At 34.6% G+C, this 21,091-nt stretch overlaps 1 protein-coding gene across 1 annotated transcript; it reads left to right on the top strand.

Annotated features, from left to right (window-relative positions):
- The first annotated feature begins 3,758 nt into the window (after positions 1 to 3,758).
- LOC120342778 (peroxisomal acyl-coenzyme A oxidase 1-like) lies at positions 3,759 to 20,959 on the top strand. The gene is made up of 15 exons (XM_039411752.2): positions 3,759 to 3,958; positions 4,508 to 4,673; positions 5,227 to 5,390; positions 11,157 to 11,264; positions 11,570 to 11,689; positions 12,769 to 12,884; positions 13,342 to 13,511; positions 14,173 to 14,335; positions 16,947 to 17,137; positions 17,929 to 18,072; positions 18,402 to 18,507; positions 18,886 to 19,032; positions 19,172 to 19,281; positions 19,616 to 19,712; positions 20,395 to 20,959. Exons 1-15 carry the CDS (start codon positions 3,826 to 3,828, stop codon positions 20,458 to 20,460), a joined length of 2,001 nt encoding a protein of 666 aa, XP_039267686.2. The 5' UTR covers positions 3,759 to 3,825; the 3' UTR covers positions 20,461 to 20,959.
- Positions 20,960 to 21,091: the final 132 nt, after the last annotated feature.

Here is a 21,091-nt window from a genome sequence, read left to right as displayed (position 1 = left end):
ACACTAGTGATTGCTAGACTATGCATTGCTGAAAAGGTGATAAAGAGGTTTAAGATACAAACAAACTCAAAACTCTGAAGGTAAATTCGGTGTATGGACACTAGTAAAATAAATTATCAGGAAAAACACTAATCACACGTTTGTAGCCTAATTGATATCTATTGACCAGCATTGTTAAAGCAATATATCTACACACAAAGAGAACAAAACAAAAATATGCCATTAAATGAATGTTTAAAAACGTTGAGCATTGGTATGGTCATTTCAAGATACACTACAAACTATTTGTGCATATATAGTTAAATCTCATTTAGTATTCAAGTAGAATCTCTAGTAATAGCCTAGTATTTGCAGTAGGCTATCTGCAGACAGTCGCATTTCAATTCCATACTTTTCTTAATATTCTTGATTTATTATCTTTCGATTCTGTTATGACAGTATGATGTCTGTATGTTGCCTTAATGCCACAATGTCCTTTTCGTATTTCAGTCTTTACATGTTGATATATATCTTATTCCTATCAAACTGTCCGCACATAGACATGCGTAACACGCCGCGATCGCAAAATGTGTTCTTTGTATATATCAGGGGAAATTCAGGGACTTACCCTAGAGAGTCACGTGATTAATCTTAAAAACAAGTTTCGCCGAGCTTATGGACCTTTCCCCGAGCATCGACTTCCCTGTTTATTTTGTGACATTAGCCAATCAGCAAGATGCAAAAAGTGACGTAACAATGCTCCCTTTTCGCTTCCGCCCAGACAGATTTTCAAGCGTGGTCGTGAACATTACCTCGTTTTCGAACTCTATTCGTTAGTTTTCAGTTGTGTTTCGGAAACTAAGATATAAATCAGACAATTCAAAGATCACTCTGTCTTCCTAGGAGTTTTAATTTAATTTCAGTAATAGAAAATTAGTGTAGAATTAGCTGGGATAGACTAGGCTAAAATTCTTTACCGGTACTTTTAAAAAACAGATTGTTATATGCGATAAATCATAATGATGCTGTGAAACACATACCTCATTTTACAGGCGCCAACTCGCAAAAGCACTTTTAAAATAGCCCCGAAAATTTTGTAATGGTAAAGTATAAGAAGAATTTTTCGGGGGTCAAAGATCGGGGAAAGGTCCATTTTGACACATTGTTCATTTATGTAACATTGGATAATTAGCAAAATATCAAGAACAGCGTGTAAAAAAAATTCGAAATCCCTTTTACATTGTCTCGAGAATATAATGATATATTGTGTGAATTATTTTATTTTCGAATAGTTTTCAATACAAGATGGCTGCGAGACTATAAAATTGTGGCAGCGTCATATTTACTCAATTTCACAGAATATAACATCTCCAAAGCTTTCTTCTCAATAAATTGAAATAAATATTATCATGATATATTCTTTTATTAACCGTGAGCGAGACAAGTGGGGGACAATGCATTTTGTAGTACGTGATTGTTGGTAGAATTTAGTTGAGTACCCGGGTATACGCGGAGACTCGCAACTTCAAAAGTGGTATTTCTTGCCAACAAACGTTTACGATACGTCGGACCGTTAGTCGTTGGTCGGACTTGACGTAGGACCTGGTATTAATATTTGAGTCTATCCTATCAAAGCCTATATGTCGCCAGGGTGTCTTCTAGTGGTGTCACTCTCAATGTCGCATCGAAACAAATGCTGCAATACAGAAAAACGCAAAATAACATGAAAAGTTAACTGGAAAGCCCACATCAATTAAAGCTGAGAGTGAAGTTTCATCTTCTGTGATCGGTCATCGCGAATTTTTTTTTTAATAATTTGATATAGATATTTCTGGCGTAAATACTCGGATGTGGAGTAAAGGACATTAGGGCATTAGGCTCTTTATACATCGAGGTTGAAAAAGATTGAATGGGGAGAAGATATATTTATTCTCGTTCAAACCTGGCCCAATTGTCTATTTATACTAAAATTGGCAAAAAGACATGTTTCGACTCCCAAAATAGGTGTCTTATATGTACGGTCCCTCATTTACACAAGACCAGTAAAGTAATTATATTAAGGTATTATTTACACAACGAGTTTGAAAAGGAGTATATGGGGGGAAATATATTTATTCTATTTCAACATGGCCCAGTCGTCAGTTTATACAAAATTGGCAAAAATTGCTTCAGATACTGGTTTATGTGGTTCAAACTGTTTTTATTGCCCGGAACTGATGACTGCATTTAAAACATTTTATGTACCCAAAATTTCTCTGTGGGGGCTTTGCTAGTAGGGATTTAGGCAGGTATGATACAACAATAGGCTATGAAAAGTATGGGCATCTTTACGTAAAATCCTCGGTCTATAACAAACAGAACTTAGCAAAAGATAATCGAACACAGGGAATCATGGAGAAAAGTCAACAGGAGCTAAAGCGTACTCGTTTCAACAACAGGCGGTTTAAACGTCTTGATGAGATCGCTGTAGTGTCAACTTCATAAGTAGTTGTAATTGTAAGATACTTATTCTTTTGTGCAAAATTGGTCTTTTTGCAAATTTTTTCATGAATTGACTATCGAGCCAGGTTTAAACGAGGTTTCAATCTTCCCCACATACAAACTTTTCCAAACTCGTTGTATAAACACTTTATTATATGTACTAATGCTGGTCTTGTGTAAATAGGGGGGCAGAAATTGTAAGACACTTATCTTTTGGGGTAAAATAGGTCTTTTTGTGTTTCTTCAAAGAGGCGGATATATTTGTAAGACACTTATATTTGGGGGAGAACTATGATTTTTTTGCAATTGCGCGGCGGTGTAGCTCAACGGGCTAAGCGTTAGGAATACGCTTGCCACCGCACCTCTAATTACTCTGCGTGGGTTCGCAGGTTCAAATCCCATGCAGGGATGGTTATGTGCAAGAGGATTGCTGGACTCCTCGCCGCCGTTGGGTGGTTTACGTAACCGCTGGTCGGTTATGGCTTCCTCCACCACCAAATCCATGCTTCCGAACATAACATTATAACTAATCCCATACCCGACTTGGAATAGTAACCGGACGAGAGGCCGTGGTTCGCCATATGGATAAGCCGTCTCATCGGCTTTCCTCTCCCCCGGGATAAATCTGTAAATCCTATCCTATTATTCACAATTTATATGCTTTTATCTGGCAACGCATTAGGCATCAGCTGATTTTCCACCGATGCCTTTCTCGTCGTCTCTCGCATCGCTCGAATCAAATTTGAGTTCTGGCAATCGCCGATCGGCGCGTCTGCTAGGTACGGTAACTTTGTTCTTTTCGCCTGGGGAGTGGGGTTTGTGTTGTCGCCATCATTTTGGACTGGCTGAATGGGGGAGTAGAATTATAAAACTGTAAAAGATCTGAAGATGCCAAGATGGTTTTAAATTACGGTTGAGGTGTTGCTGGGGGCTTTGTAATTTGTATCTGAATCTGACTTTAAACTGGGCTTACTCCAGTGAAGGCTGGCAGGATAGGATAGGATTTTCACGTTTATCTGGGCCGGCCGGCCGGGTGGAAGAAAGGCCTCTCATCCGGTTACTAATCCATGTCAGGTACTGTATGGGATTAGGCAGCCGGTTATTATTTCTTTCTGATCTATGGCTGTGCCAGGCTGTAGCTGTAAGTTTGCAATTCATACAGGAACATGTTTTTCATATCCTCTTTCTGTAATCTGTTTTGATGGCATCTATTTGCGATATCCATTTGTTTCTGTACCGGTACCAGTACATGCTTAGCATTTCAGTCTGTGTCAGCTATTGTAACAACTTTATTAATTTTGTTTAAAGCTATTAGTGTGTCCATAATTCAGTAATTATACAACTAGTTGAAATTTGTGATTAACAATGGCATCAAGTGAGGAGCAGAAAATAAATCCAGATATACAAAAAGAGAGAGATACAAGAACATTTGATTATGAGGAACTAGCGATGCTATTGAATGGTGGTAAAGAGGAAAGAGAAAAAAGAAAGAAAATTGGTAGGTCATCCATTTCTCCAGTAACTGAAGTTAGAGTGATTCAAAAATTTGTGGATTTCATATCATTAAAACCTGTAAATAATACTGATACTTATAATATGTATGTATAAATAGATTGGAATTAACCTGACTTAATTACAGTTGTACTTAGTGTTCAAATATAATGAAGGTCTTGATTGGTGTTGAAACTATGAGAACGTATTAAAAATCATTTACCTATCATATAAATAAAATATAATAAAATGTAGAACTTTTTTAGCATAATGAGATTGAGTAAAATATTTGTGCAGATTTATCTTCACAGTTTCATTATATTTTATATGCTCGTTTGTTTTGTAATATAAAGTTCTTGATAACTGAAATAATTTTTTTCATATGAATAGTTGATAAAGGTAGATTTGGATCTTGATGATATGCTCTTCCATATATCTGGTGCAAAACATTCCATCTAACTTATTTTCTTATTGTTCAAGTTTAATTTTGCATTCAAATTGTTTTAAATTTTCCTGCATACTATTTTCTGATGCATGTAATTTTCTTATGTTTCAGTATCCATTGTTGAATCGGATAGGGACTACGATGGACCAGATCCTTCTTTCATGTCTAGAATGGACAGATTTGAAGAATGGATGAGAAAATCGTCTCTTCTTGTCAGGAAGAAAGAAAAACTGGGCGAATTGGTTCAAGATCACAAGGATTTTATGTTTTATAACTTGTATGATTGTAGTTATTATCTCTTGTTAGAAACTATTTCAGGGCCTCCAATACCTTTATTTAAATAACTATACTGAATATTGTAGAATAAAATCTATCATTAACATTCTTAACTACCTCATAGCTGTTTTTCGGTCTTATTCGCATGAACTTCTTTATGTCTCAATTGGTATTTTCTATTGGGCATTTCAGTAATCAGTAGGTATTTTTCTACCATACTAAAATACACTTTGTGAATAAACAATACAAAAAGAAGTAAAATGGTACTTTGGGGTGAAAGGATTTCAGTTAATAAGTTCTTTATAGTCACAGTAGCTCTTGATATTTTGGTGATTGTGTATAACCTCTCTCAGAGATCGAATCCTCTATTCCTCAGTGAGTGCATGTGACCTTGCTTTGAGTGAAAAAAGACAGTTAGCTACATGATACTAAGCTTATTCTTCACACATTTATAGGATTTTTGTAAATTACAATTTTCCTGGCATCCAAAATGTGTGTATTGTCCGATGTCATGTTTTATTTAAATCAAGTCTTATTTTCAATATCACTTACAGAAATGTCACCAAGAAAAGGCCTAATGTCTTTTTTGATCTTCATTATGGAATGTTTGTGCCTACATTGATGGGCCAAGCAACTGATGAACAAAGAGCAAAGTGGTTGATACCTGCAATAAATCATGAGATTTTGGGCACCTATGCTCAAACGGAAATGGGCCACGGTAAGTCAAATGATCGTAATAATAAGCTTGTGGCAATTTTGTTTTGTACAGCAGTGATCAAGTCATCATGGGGGTATTTTGAATGTGAAACGATGCTCAATAAGCATCTCTCAATAATCAAAATCATGAATTTACAAATAATACACCACTAAAGGAATCCTGTCAGTAGATCTGACTTTAGTATGCGGGTTAATGTGATTGGCCCAGAAGTGACAACCAATCGAATCATTTGTATTGACAAGCAGTGTTAACTCTAAGCAAATTATGAGTGCGAAAGTGCTTCGCAGTCGAAAAAAAAAGTGCGAAAGTGCTTTTGCCGATTTTAACAAGTTAGGTGCCCTAGCCTTTCATATAACCCATTTAAAACGGCATAGATACTCAAAAAAGCGCTCCTCCGGTTAATATTATGAATTAAAGAGAAGCCTGCCTTTTCGTTAACCCAGTTCCCTCTAAGCGAATTCATGTTTAATTAAAACGAGCGAATTCATCGGCAAAGAAATGACATCTGCTAACACCTTCCGGGACAAAACGTTCATGCAATGTATCACGGTGTCAGTTGCTTACTGGCGGTGTCAGTTGCTTACTCGCGTAAACAGCAAAGACTTTCACATTTGTTACTCCTTCCATCTAACAGATACGAGGCAGGCTGGAAACCATATTAATTACAGGGTGGATCGTTTGTACAAATCCCGTGCAAAATAATCTCTCCCCCCCCCCCCCCCCCCTCCAAATATAAATAGCAATCAACTAATTAGGGTTAGGTGCGCTGGAAATTCAACTTTTCGATTTATCCCTAAACCTAATCTGATAATTATTAATTTGTGATTTTGAACCACTTTGAAAGTCGCCACCGGCTGTTTTAAAAGATAAGTTAACCTACGTTCCCTCCGAAATATTACGCAGGATACTCCCCTGTTTTAGGAGATAGGTTGACCTACTTTTCTTTCAAACCTTTTTCTCCGAAATATTACACAAGATCACTTTGAAAATCCTCCCGTTTCGTGAGCTAGCGTGACCTAATTTATCTTTTACATTTATATTATACTATTTCAGAGCTTACCCAAAGACAAGTAATTTTTAAATGTCGACATGCCTTGGTTTGTGTGCGAGTTAGTTTAAATCGGGCAGAAAACTTCATATATTGGCAAAATGTTTAGTAATGTCATGTACTTTCAGCATTCATAAATAGCACTCTTTGTAATGCTGCAAAAAAAGATTTGGTTGCGAGAGTTACGTGAGATGACTGCCGTTGTTTTCTAAGCAGAATGTAAACAAAATTTATAATTAATAAACGGGAGTTACGACGCCCTTCACACATCGTGTGTATTAAACTTCCCTGGTAAGTACTATTATTATTGTACTTATACACCTGTTGGAGTATTTCGGACAATTTCGAATTTAAAATAAATGAAAACCCGACATATAATAAAGACGCAAAAGTAAAATGAACATTTATTGAAAAAGTTATTATTTCAGAAAGACAACATGATGTACAATTCCGCCAAAACCTCGATGTTCGCAAGTGAAATGATAAATAAATACTTCCCTGTATTCGATCAATTAACTTTAGCGTATCGTTGTTCTGCCAACAAACAGCCGGGTGCGACCATACGTGGCCGGCGGGATGTTAAAATTGTAAACAAGAGAGAGGTAAAATCAATCGCGAATTTCGTTATAACGGCTCGTTTACGAATTGTTGCGCCTGTTATCGTCGAAAATGATTACATTTGTTGTATTTTGAGGCATTTAAGCAGTAATAATTACATCATCAAAATCGTCAAGTGAGATCTTGAAATTGCAAATTCCGTAAATAAAATTGTGAATTATTCGGTAACGAACTCAGCTTCAATGACCGTCGGGGTATTGTTTTGTTGAAAATTATTATTAATGTGAGAGCGCCAAAAACATACAGTCCATACCGATGCGACTGCAATTTATATGGTCGCAATTGGTCTGGCGCGTTTATTAATAGTGTAAAATAAATTAAACGAATATCAGTTATAACCAAGCCTGTCAGCGTGTTTATTTTCTGTTGGCAGGAATCGTAAAATACCATCTTGAGACAAATTCATTTCTATTATAAAATCTTAATTTTCAGTTATTATCGTTATACAAATAACGTGTGGCAACTTTTTAATTTATCGTCGACCAAAAAACCGCCCCACACTCGTCCAAACGTGTGTTGAGCTTGAACGACAGGAACAGATTCATCGACGACCTTAATTAGGGAAAATATGTATTTTATTGGGAATGCAAAATAAATGTAACAAAACGCATTTTTCGTGATATAACTTTGTATTTTTGGAAACGGGTTGCCGTGAAAGGTAAAATTTGATCTAAATTAATCGCAAAAATGTTTTATTTTAAATGTAACAAAACACATTTTGCGATATAACCTTCTATTTTCGAAAACGGGTGTCCTGAAAAGTAAAATATGATCTAGATTAATCGCAAAAATGTTTCATTTTAAATGTAACAAAACACATTTTCGCGATATAACCTTGTATTTTCGGAAACGGGTGTCCTGAAAAGAAAAAAATATGATCTAAATTATACGCAAAAATGTTTTATTTTAAATGTAACAAAACACATTTTTCGAGATACAACTGTATTTTCGGATACCCGGTGTCATGATGAGTAAAATATGATCTGAATTAACCGTAAATAATGTTCATTCCAAATGTATCATAACGCATTTTTTGCGATATAACTTTGTATTTTCGAAAACGGGGCGTCACGAAAATTATTAATCTAATGTTTTATCTATCGTCTAACTAACGTCTGGAACACATCATTTTCGGGGAGAACTCTAGCCCGCGAAACGTCATTTAATTTAAAATAGGGAATGTTTCACGCATTTCAAAACGGAAAATCACCAGTAAGTGGACAGGGATTCAACCCTCCGGATTCAGTATTCTATATCTCCCCTGTCAGAACTTTCTGAAGAATGGAATAAAGAACCCATCAAACCGCCGCGGAAGAAGGGGAATATTTTTGCACTAATAATTAGGGCGTGACAATATTAAAATCGTCAAGAAACTGGGGAATTTGCAAATTCCATAAATAAAATTGTGAATTGCTCGGTAACATTTTAGCTATAATTATCGCCGGGTATTGTTTTGTTGAAAACACGTTCAAACTTGAGGGAATTAGTTACAATTAGCGCCTGACCTCTATTAGGCACTCGAGCACTCAAAAAAAAAGCACTCGAGCCCAATCTTTTTAGCATTAAGTCGCATACATAAAATATCCTGTAAAAGAAGTGCTGTTCATTAACGTCATCTCGTCTTATGACCAGCAAAAATGCCTTCATTGCCGAATTATTCAATCACTATTTTAAATCAACATTCAGGATTGGTACAATTTCAGATTTGCGAAGTTTATCACCATAGAAATACATGAGAAAGTTAATTATCGTCTTAATAAATATCTGCATCACGGTATGGACAATAATATTACCATTCGCATAAAATTGGGACGGTAAATTTACAAATCTTGATAGGTAATATTAAAGCCTATTAATATTAAATATCAAATTAATATTAATAATATTAAATATTAACGTAAATGTTAATTTGAGTCCTCAATGTCTTCAACAGCTGTTGCCGATGTGAACGAACGGGTAAACCCGAAATATAAAACTTCGATGTCCGCCGACCCACAAGAATTCATATTTGTAAAAAAGAGAGGGCGGGAATATAGATTACCCAAAACCTGGATATCGCCGCCAAAACGATCGGTGACTAGAACAATTAGCGATTACAACGGAATTAACCAGTAAAAAGGCTTTGTTGCCGATTTTTTAATGTATTCACCACGTTTATTCGGTACTCCTTCAAAAAATATTGAATTTTGCCCACCCGTCCTGGCATATCAATGAGAAATAGTTGTGTAAATATCGCAAAATTACGGAAAATGCCACTCCTTTCAACATTGTGATTACAATAAAATGGCACTTAATTGTATTTTGTGAATTTGGTGATTTCGCAAATCTGTGACATGCTGCTAAAAGTTTCGTCTGATTTGAAAATCGTGCAGTTTGGTCACAATTCATCCAAAGTGACTATAACACATAACACTTTTGTCATTTTGAATTCATCGATATCATTGATAGTCACATGACCACTCTCTTCAAAGAAACGCACTGCGTATTATTCCAACATCTGGTTTCAATCACCCGAGAGCGTTTTTTGCGGGAGAAGCGGAATCGGTGTGCTTGTATAATAATCATATTATAAAAAAGAATTTTGCCGTTAATGCAAAAGCTTTATCTCCTATGTCTGCATCTCATAGGTTAGAATTCCGGTAAATATCGTTATGATATGCAGAATTGAGTTACAAAAGTACTAGTATGTTGCTTATTTGTCGACTTAATACTCGAAAATATTTGTTAACTTTGAATTTTTATTCCATTCAAAATCAAAAAAAAGTGCTATTTTTCTTCAAAATCGGAAAAAAGTGCTATTTCGCAGTCCCTAAAAAAAGTTGCGAAAGTGCTTCGCAATTTTCGCAAAAAAGTGCGCTAATAGTGAACACTGTTGACAAGCCTCTAAATGAATTGGGCTTTACCATCTTTTATTAAATGAAGTTTTTCTAGCATCATGCTATATCTGGATTCTAATATACCTACCGGTATATATTTTATATACATAGCATTTATAAAGTCCTGTATTGAATAAGGTATAAAAACTTTAGTGTTCTTCGTGGAACTGATGGCCGGCAATCGGCATGCAAAGATGTGTTAATGAAGTAAAAAACGCACTTAAACACTGATTGAAATAAAAAAAATGGTCAATATATATTGAAACTATTTTATTTGTATCAAAGCATTATAAACACCCCGTATAAGGCTTTCCTATTTGATTTTTGTAGGACATTAATCGCCTTTTTCAAATCTTTGGAAAATTAAATATTGCTTTGTCATGCCATATTTGAAGCATCATGTACAACCTCCCTTGTGCAAACATTTGTGGTTAACTATGTTGTAGTTAAATAGACTGTGATGCAACATCTCACGTAGGCTCTTTATATTTTAGAAAGTTAATCATTTACATACCAATATTTAACAATTATGCCAGGTCATGGGTTCATAAGAAGGTAATGACAGGGCAATATTCTATAATTCAAGGAGAATTTGTATTGTGCCCTGAGGTTATTGATAAGGTTTTTCATGTCATTATATTTTGAAATTTATTCTTCAGTTCCTATAGTTGGGATGATCAAATCCATTTCAGTTTATTTTTAAATTTTATACACTTTCTGCTTCAACTGCAACATCTGCGTTCCATCTGCTTAATCGCATTGTCCTGTCATAAGGCACAAAACACATTACTTTTCTGCTCAAATCAATATTTTTTTTATAAATTTTTATTCTATGGAACATACAAATGCGAAATTCGTGCCCTATTAAAGCTTACATAAAAGTAATCTGTATTTTGTATTTATGAAATCAAATATTTCCTTAACCTTGATGAGTTTAAATTGAAGTATACAATTCTTCCAACTGATTTATTTTTACAAAATTCTTACCTTGCACTAAATAGATTAAAGATCAAAATTTACAATTAGACATATAAGAAAAGTGTCATGCAAATATGCTGTTGAAGATAATGAAACTTGGTATAAAAATGAAGACGTGCTTGAAAATTGCATAGAATTTGAGTGTCAGTAATCAATACTACTTGTATTGCTTGTCAATCATTTCGATCATACAACACGTTTCATGGTATATTCCAAAGCATTTGTTTAGTATTATCATTTTATCAGGTACTTTCTTACGTGGACTTGAAACTACGGCTCATTATGATCCAGAAACCGAAGAATTTGAAATTCATTCACCGACAATTTCATCTATTAAATGGTGGCCTGGAACTTGTGAGTTAAAGTGTATATTTTGTTTTATTTAACATATTGAGTTTCTGTATATAAATTTGAAAAAATATGCGTCTTGATTTACATTCAAGCAAATTGTCATATGATGGGTAATTTGTAGTAGAATTACTTCAATTTTGAAGTAATTTGTAGTAGAATTACTTCAAATTAAAAACCATACCGGTTTTGAATATCATAGTTTGTAGTAAACACCTACTGTTATATCAGTGTTCATTACACTGTAGTATTGAAGTTTGTTTTATAAATTTTACATGAGATTAACAATATTTTTCTTATTCTTTTTTCAGTGGGGAAAACCTGCAATCATGCTATTGTTATGGCTCAATTGTATACAAGGGGAGTTTGTCATGGAATTCATGCATTTATGGTACAGATTAGAAATATGGAAGATCATACATCAATGCCAGGTAATGTGTTTATCATCGTTCTACTTATTTTATGATTGCATCTTCAAAAGTATCTAAATATTTTTCTAGATTGAAGGTTTCAAATACCTCAGAATAATAATCCATTTCCTACCAGATAGGTTGCTTAGCAATATGTGTAATCGAAATCAGATAGAATAGGATTTACATACTTATTCCAAGGGAGAGAAAAGATAATGAGAGAGATAAACGTATGGCGAACCACGGTCTCTCATCAGGATGCCAGTCCATTTGGGCTAGGTGAACAGATGACAAGTTTTTTTATTACCAGATGCATGGATTTGTTACATAAAACACCATATGACTGTCCAAATATGACTCAATAAAGTAAAATATATGAGGGATATATTTTACTTTACTGAGTCATAAGATTATTTTACGTCATGTCATGAAAGAGGTTTAATCCACGAGTCACTAGTATTAGCAAGCTGTTATCATCCTTCTCTTACCTTTTCTTTTTCCTAGTTCCTCATCATTTCCCCGAGTATCGTTTCTTTATATAATATAACATATTTGCACATACACTTCTGGAGCGCCAAAGTTTTTTCTAATGCACGTTTTGCCGAACATAGGAATATGTTCAGAGCTGTTTCGTGACTTTCTTGCTCTTAATTGTGTGGTGTTATATTCAAATAAAGTTCATTTTCAGAATTCATTTGTTCAATATTATGAGCGTTTAGGAATATACCTGTAATTACTAATGACTTATTAATGTCGTACAAATACCATCCATTTTATATTTTTAGCTTTACGAAAATTAATAATAGGATATTATGCGTTAGCTTCACCTTTCTAGGAAATTGCAAATGCCATCTATTCTTATGACATCTGTTGTAGCCTACTTGGATTTAGTCAAATAACGATGGATCAATGAACTTTTATCAATCATTTTTCTAATTTAGTCTATTAACAACTTTCCTTAGATATAAATATCGGTTTTCAAATAAGAAAGTCAAAAATATATTTTCAACAAGACAGAATGACTAGGTTCTTTGAGAAAATTTGAAGAATTTAGAAGAATAAAAAAATTTCAAAGGTTCCACATTATTTATTTGTTATAGGTATTACTCTCGGTGATATTGGGCCTAAATTTGGTTACAATGAAAACGACAATGGATTTTTAAAACTTGATCATGTCAGAGTTCCTCGTGATAATATGTTGATGAAACATTCGCAGGTATTCATATGGTTTTCTAAATTGTATTCAATTCCCTTTATGCATGAGTTAATACATTTCAAACAAATACATTTCCATAGTAACCATACTGTGTGAAATAGATTCAATGACAAATTTTTCAAGGAAAGGTATCCTGTATTCTAAGATTTTTCAAAATTTTTCAATTTTATGAAATTTGAATTTATTTAAAAATGACATTTTTTTGGTGATTAATCTGGCGCACTGTTTTTCCGATTGTCGCACCAACATTGTCTTTCAAAATCAACATACAGCTTGGAGCAGCTCACAGTCCTGTCTTTTTTCAGTAGCCAAAATGACTCACTTTTTTCAAGCAATTCGAATTGTCAAAAGAAGGTTTTTATAAATTCGACCTTTTTGTGTATACTATTATGATGAACACTACAAAATTCTATTTTGCACAGAGATTAAATTTCTATTTCTGTTTCTGCTATGCTAGGTTTTGGAAGATGGTACCTATGTTGCTGCTCCTCGTAAAAATTTAACCTATGGTACAATGACAATGGTACGAAGTTTTATCGTTCGTGATGCTGCTTATGCACTTGCTCGTGCTTGTACAATTGCTATCAGATACAGTGCTGTTAGGAGACAAAGTGAATTGAGACCAGGGTATGATTTTAAATGATCATTTTATTATGATTTAGCAATTAGTTTGTGTAAATATTCCTCCCTTAAATTGTTCAGTTTTAACTCATCATATATTTTTAAATGTGTGAATACATAACTAATATTTGAATGCAAATTATTTTGTATGTATCCTATTTGATGAAGTATTTTGATGTGTTTTAAAAACTCATTTTTAGGGGTATTACAAGAATTTAATTTTGTCATTGCTACCAACAATAGTGCTCATTTGCCTCGAAGGTGCAACAACAAATCATTAGGTTTACTGCCCAAAGGCTTAAAAATTCTTCCCCTTGGGCCAAAACAACCTGTGAAATATATCCAAGGGGCATTTTCATACATGGACATTAGAAATGTATTTCTATTATGTTATTATGCTTCTCGATGCACGATATTCACGATATGATATCCAGCTATTTTCCATAGCCAGCCGAACTATTGCCCATCAGATTGAAGGGTTTTATGTAGAATTGGTGTTTAACTTACTTTTGGGTGAATATTTATTTCACATGTTTAAATGATCATTTGAATGACCCGTGATTTTAAATTTTTCTGATAGTTGGTGCTGAACTGGAATACAAATTATTACTCATCCACATTTGTTGAAAATGACATTGATAACCATAGTTTTGGTATTTTTACTTAGGGAACCAGAACCGCAGATCCTCTCTTATCCAACTCAGCAGCATAAACTGTTTCCACTTCTTGCAACATCTTACGCATTTTTCTTTGCTCAATTACATATGGTTGAAATGTATGGAAGTGTTAACGAAGCTGTTGGAAAAGGAGATTACTCAAATATGCAGGAGGTAAATATTATAATTACTTGTGGACATAAATTTTAGTTCCTCACACAATACCTGCAGATTTGCAGCAAATTTGTAATGAATACAAATGAGTGAAATCAATTTACGACTAAAATTACCTATAGTATGCTCGGTAGTTAGCACATTCTGCTAAAGCATTATGAATTCACTTGTTGCACTTTTGATTGCCATCTACCATTTCAAATACTGTGGCTGTTGCCTGTGGGTGATACCCAACATGGACTCATAAATAAGAGTGTTAGAGAGCATTATTTAAGACCTGTGTGAATCAGTATCTGCTGACATTTCTGTCACGAAAATATCTCTACTGACTCACTCAGGGCGGACACCGGGGGGGGGGGGGGGGTGGGGGGGGGGGGGGGGGGGGTTGCGGTCGCCCCCCAATAATTTGATAAAAAAAAGTAAATACATGTTGTTTCCGCCTTACAAAATTATCATTTCCGAAAAGTCCGATAGTCAAAAGCAATTAAACGGTTGATACTTACCGATATTATAACTGTTTTCTTACAATAATGTGGACCAGAGCGCCTTGGAGCACCTCACATTTTCGTAAAACATGCGCGCCCGCACGGGTAATACTCCGTCTTCAAACGCACCGCCGATCACGCGCCACGGTTTTGCACAACTAATTCATTTTTGTACAATTTAATATGATTTTCTCATTGTCAAAATCTTTCAATAGTGTTATTGTTGGCACTTGCGAGAGAAGTGAAAGAGGCGAACTGTGTTTCATTACAACAGTAAATTATTATCGCTAAAAAATTAACTAGATCTAAAGTTGTTAATGACAATTTTCACCGCTGGACGTATCTTTTCACGTTATGGATTTCGTGCAAGGCCCAGCATAATTTGTGGGCAAATATCAAAGCATTTACTATGTCGAAAAGTTGAGAAGCGGCATTATAAAATACTAAAAATAAAACTGTAAACAATATAAGTTTTGCTGAGGCCCGCGACAGTCTAAAAACGCTTTTCTAGGCATCGAAAATCGCAAAATTTCGTGTGCCTACGGCACAAATTATGCTTGCTTGACCTTTAAAAAAAAATCGTCACTAAAATCGAAACACGGTCAATTGTGAGCGGGATTTGCCTTTTTACCCATTACTTTTAAATTGACGTAGAAAATTTTCGTGTTAACAAACAAAGCTGGGAACGCGACTTTTCCCCGGTTTGTGTTTATATATAAGATAATTAAAGTATATTCGATCACTTTTTGTATTTTTTTATGTATTTTTATTGTACTGAAATAAATTTTACTACGTGAGAATTGACAGAAAATTTACGGATTTTTCGAAAGGTTTTATCTTTAAAAATAATCGGAGTGACAACATTACGATTGAGCGGAGCCAGTGTGACAAGTACATCTCAAATTTATCGAATTCGCAAAATAGCAAAAATACGGATCAAAACAATATATAAACGGGCAGTTTCACACATTTTTATGTCCGCGGATTGCCGTTGTGTTTTGGAGTGGCTCTTGTTTTGTCGACTCAACCGCAGTTTAAATTGAAGACAATTAAATTAATAAATCAAGACATTTTGAATTTGCCCGTATCGGTCTCTGATTGATTACTTTGCACAAGTGAAAAATCATTTTTCGTTGATAAAGTCGGCTCTTTTAACAAGTGGCGTAATCGCGGCGACCTTTCCGCGTGGATTTCGAGGCGGTGAATTTGTATTTTTGATTTACTAGTATACTTTATAATTATTTTCATTGTATAAATTAAAATTGTACTATATGGGATTTTATATCAGATATCGAGATTTTTGCAACGGCGATAACGAGTTCGGAAAATTGCAAAAATAGGTATCAAAATTAAATACATCAGGCAGCTTATCTCATATTTTTATGTCCACATATCCTCGTAGTACTTTAGTTTAGTAATATTTTCATTTTGACGTAAGAAGTCGCAACCGCGAGTTACGTTGCACACTATTAAATTAATATGTAAGAACATTTTAGAATCTCGTGGCTCTCATGGATCGACAGAAAAATCAGTATACGCTTAAATAGGCGTCTCTTTTAACGAGCGCGTAATCGCGGTGCTTGTTGCAGACGGCAATGGGAAGTTCCGACTTTGACCCCCCCCCCCCCCCGCCTTTTTTTTAAATCCTGGCTGCGCGCCAGATCTTGTGCCTGTTTATTTTCGTATTAAATTATAAATAAAAACCCTACAAAGTCATTGCGTGAATCCTGAATGTTACTTCGAGTTCAAATGATGATTTAATAAATCGGCAATAATCGCAATTGACGCGCAAGTTCCGTGTCCTGTCCGAGCAAAGCAGCCTAGGTACTCGATCTATGAGTAGCAAAATGACATGCTAATACTTAGAGAATGACATCGACAGGTTATTGTTACGTGACGATACACGGCGCGGTGTTTTTTGGTAGGCGATCCAAGTTCGCCCCCCCAAAATTATGGAAAGTGTCCGCCCCTGCGTACTGAGGCTCTATATATATATATGTCCTGATATAACAGTGGCCTCTTTGAAAAGTAAAACCGGAACCGGAATAATAATAGTACTTTATTAATCCTGTTTTTTATGCATTCGTGTGAATCTTCTATGAGTATCATCTACATTCTTTTTTTAGCTTCACTCAGTATCATCTGGGTTAAAAGCTTTTACAACATGGACAACAAACAGTGGGATTGAAGTTTGTAGAATGTCATGTGGAGGACATGGTTATTCATTAGCTAGTGGATTACCTGAACTCTATACATATTTTACTCCCAACTGTACTTATGAAGGAGAAAACACAGTACTTATGTTGCAAAATGCAAGGTATATTTAAACAGCTTTTGCAGAAAACTTTTTTTTATATTCATCAGCCAGTTCAAACCATCAAATAATTAATAAAAACTGATTGATTACTGAGTCGGGAGTGCAGAAAAAAACTTAATAAGCATAGTTTAAACGAACGGAATTTAATACAAAGGTGTTGTCTAAAAAGGTGGTGCGTGTTCACTCAACGTTGACTTGATGGTGTTCACGAATCACGATTTCTAATATGATCCCCTAGAGCAGGGATGTGCAACCTGCGTCCCACAAGGAAAAAATGTGCAGGCAGCAGAAAAGTGCCAATTTTGAATTGTCTGCGGCCCGCGAAATGAGTTTTTAATTTAGTTTAATCTGGCATGTGCGAATAATCCTAATTCTTTTGCAAGGCGAAGCCTATACCTGAGTCCAGTTATTATCTATGCATATGACATAAGAATGCCCTAAATTTTTGTGCCTAAAAAGGTGCGGCCCACGGTTTCACCCAGTTATTTGTATCTGGCCCTCCTGTACTAAAGGTTGCACACCCCCGCCCTAGAACCTATAGTATATTTCACACTTCTGCTAAAAATAAGACATTTGTAAAGTAAAGATGCAAAGAGTGTGTTGCATTTTCACTATTTATCACTTTATTGGTATCATGTCAAAAATGGATTTTAAACTGCACTAACCAAAACTAAATTTCTAAGATCATTAACCTGATGTTTACATAGACAGGAGAAAGTGTTAATCACTAGTTCACCACACCCACCTGACTAATCAAACAAATGAACAGTATTCTTTATTTATTATTGCAGGTATTTGATCAAATGTGCAAGAGAAGGCAGCAATGGAGCTAAGTCAGTTGCCTATATTCATCAAGATGCTCCCCAGATGAGACAATATGTTGATCTCAATGATCTTGATACAATTTGTAAGCTGTATGAGCAAAGAGCCAGAGGGTAGGATGTATTTTGTATTTTTCAATGTTTTTCATTTAAAAATAAATTCCCTATAGTCAAACATTTTTCTTTGTCAAACATTTTTTTATTTGCCACTATGTTATTTGATACAATATATTGAGTCAAATTGTGAATTTCTAAAATATTTAATTTTTTTTTGATACTTCATGAAGTTTTCTTTTTCGTCATGCGTATCAGTTGTATAGTATATGAGATATTTAGAAATACTTGGACAAATTTTCAATTTCACTGAAATTAGATAAATATAATAGTCACTATCACTAGTGAAACCTTATTTTAATCAAATTTGTCTTTCATTTTCGCTTTAGATTGGTGAAATTTGCTGCAAACAAGGTTGAAGAGGAAGTGAGGAATGGTGAAGATTTGGTTGGTGCTCTCAATAAAGTATCTGTACATTCAGTTCGTGCTGCCAACGTAAGAAATCACTAATAATACTTTATGATACTTATTTGTTATCTTAATTTGATTAGGGATTATGAATATGCAGAGCGATGGATCAAGTCCACTGTTAGCGGGATTTGAATAATAGGCAGAGGAATGCAGTCGAATCGTCCTAGTTGGCAACAAAAAAATTATGATTCCGACTGCATTGCAACAATGCACGCTCATTATCGTGAGGAGTATTTGCTTAACGGTGTCGCAAGAAGCTGTTGATCTATTTAAGGACATATCTTGATATTTATTTTCTTGTTTTAGCTACAAACAAAAACGAATGTCTAGTTGTAAGGTGGCTTTCTTGACCAGCGGCCAAGTTTTTTTGCATGTTCAAAACAATTTTGTATTTCAATTCAGGCCCATTGTCACTACTTTGTTGTGAAAAACTTTGTTGATGAAATCAAGACTTTGGAATTATCACCTGGGTTGAGGTCAGTTCTCATGGATTTGGCACGATTGTATGCACTTGACGGTCTATCAAAGAACAGTGGAGAGTTCATGGAGGTAATTTGAAGATAGTATATATCATTTGGTATTCCATAATCCAGTCAAATTCAGTGTTTTAATTTGAATTGCTTTATCTTTTGTAAATGATTGCATCTATCCATTACCTTTTTTTAAATTTACATTTGTGTTTGTTCAGGAAGGACTTTTGTCAGGCAAAGATGTGAAACAGTGTCATCAACTTGTTGTAGAGTTGTTGCCAAAGATTCGACCAAATGCAGTTTCTCTTGTAGACGCATATGAATTCTCGTATGTATATCTTTATTACGGTTATATCATACATTTGCTTGTGCTGGAATTACAGACTACGGGGGATAATTATGTGTGAGAGGATTGCTGGGTTCCTTTCTGTTCATGTTATCGTTTGTCACTTTAGCTTCCTCCACCATCCAGTTCATGCATCTGAAACAATCTAGCGACTTGCAACCATTGTATAGTTGTCGTCTTGAAATCAGAAATCAGTTGCAGAGAAAGATGTTTCTTCCCAACAACAACAAGAAAAAAAATGATTAATATGTCCACTTCGTGTCCTCATTATACAAGTTTCATTCATTCTGTTAACACTTAGTAATTTTCATTTCAGTGACAAAATTCTTATGTCAGTGTTGGGAAGATATGATGGAAATGTTTATCCTAACCTTCTGGAATGGGCAATGAAGTCGGAGTTGAATAAAACAGATGTAAGTAAAAGTAATCTATATAAAATGTTTCAGATGTGATGCCTGTTAGGTATTATCGGTGTAATCCCACCTGACACAATATAGGAATTGTACATATTAATTCATAAGATACATTTCATATTTGCTATATTTTGTATTTGTATAATTATAGTTATTTCATAGTAATACATGCACCAGTTTGGCCAATGTTTCAAATGTCTGTGCTGCACAGACAAACTTCATCAGGGCAATGAATGTAAAATAAAAGACGTTCTGTATAGATATATTTATATAAACCCAGATGCATTACTATGAACAAGTAACAATTTACTGTAATAGGTATTTATTCCTGGTAGCGCATCGGTATAACTGATTTATATCAGGTTATTTGATTGAATGTGAATATGTATGAACTTTTAAAATTTGTTCCAACTCTTCGTCAAATGGCTCAGTAATAGATTTGCTTTGTATAAGCAGACGCTATGTAAGGATTTACTTGGATTTTGAAAATAACAGGATCTTTCCGGTTGGGCATAGTCTACCTGGTTAATTTCAACCTGGGTGAGGGCGGCGAGCATGGGATTAGAACCCAAGATTTCTAAACTGCGATGCCAAAATAGTTATTTCAAAGCTTTAAACCACTTGACTATTGTACTCTATTAATGTGTATCTAACGAAAACGCTTCTTAATTTTAAATTTTAGGTCATTCCTGCGTACGAAAAACACATCCGACCTCTGCTCAAACGACACCAAATGTCGAAATTGTGAAGGCACTATCAAGATTTTAATTCATCATTTCTAGAAAGTGTTTCCCAAATCATGAAGCTACACTTCTGTTTCTTTTAGCTACTAAAAAAGTTTTCAAATAATGAAGCAATGTTTAAATTTTTGTCTCATCAATTTTATGCAGTCATCATTCTGAAAATGGTTCAGATAATTCTATAAAGTATATCAGCATTAACAATACATTAATTTAAAACCTTTTAATTCAAAAAGGTATTTTGTTACATTTATTTTCTTTATATTTGTGTACAATTAAATTAAATTTATTCTTCTTAATTAAGTACTACTGACTAAAAATTATGCATGCTCTTGCAGTATTCAGACTATGCTGAAAATGCAATTTCTTCACGCTGGAAACTGTTGTCACACCTAGATATTTTGTGTAATTAGGATAATTAACTCAAAAATAATAGATAGGCAAACTTGAAGTTATGTATACAATTTCATAATCCTTAAATCAAGTGCAATAAAAACGGTTATCACGCTTCTGTAGTCTTCATTACTTTGCTACGTTTTTTTTTTCGTCTTCATATTGTTGAAAATTTCAACCCCGTCTCCGAGATCCCGTGGAAATCAAATAACCTTTTTTGAATTTGGATTTCGACAATCGCCATTT

The sequence above is a fragment of the Styela clava genome, chromosome 3 (genome assembly GCF_964204865.1).
Source record: "Styela clava chromosome 3, kaStyClav1.hap1.2, whole genome shotgun sequence".
NCBI lineage: Eukaryota > Metazoa > Chordata > Ascidiacea > Stolidobranchia > Styelidae > Styela > Styela clava.
This window is presented reverse-complemented; position numbering and strand designations above follow the sequence as displayed.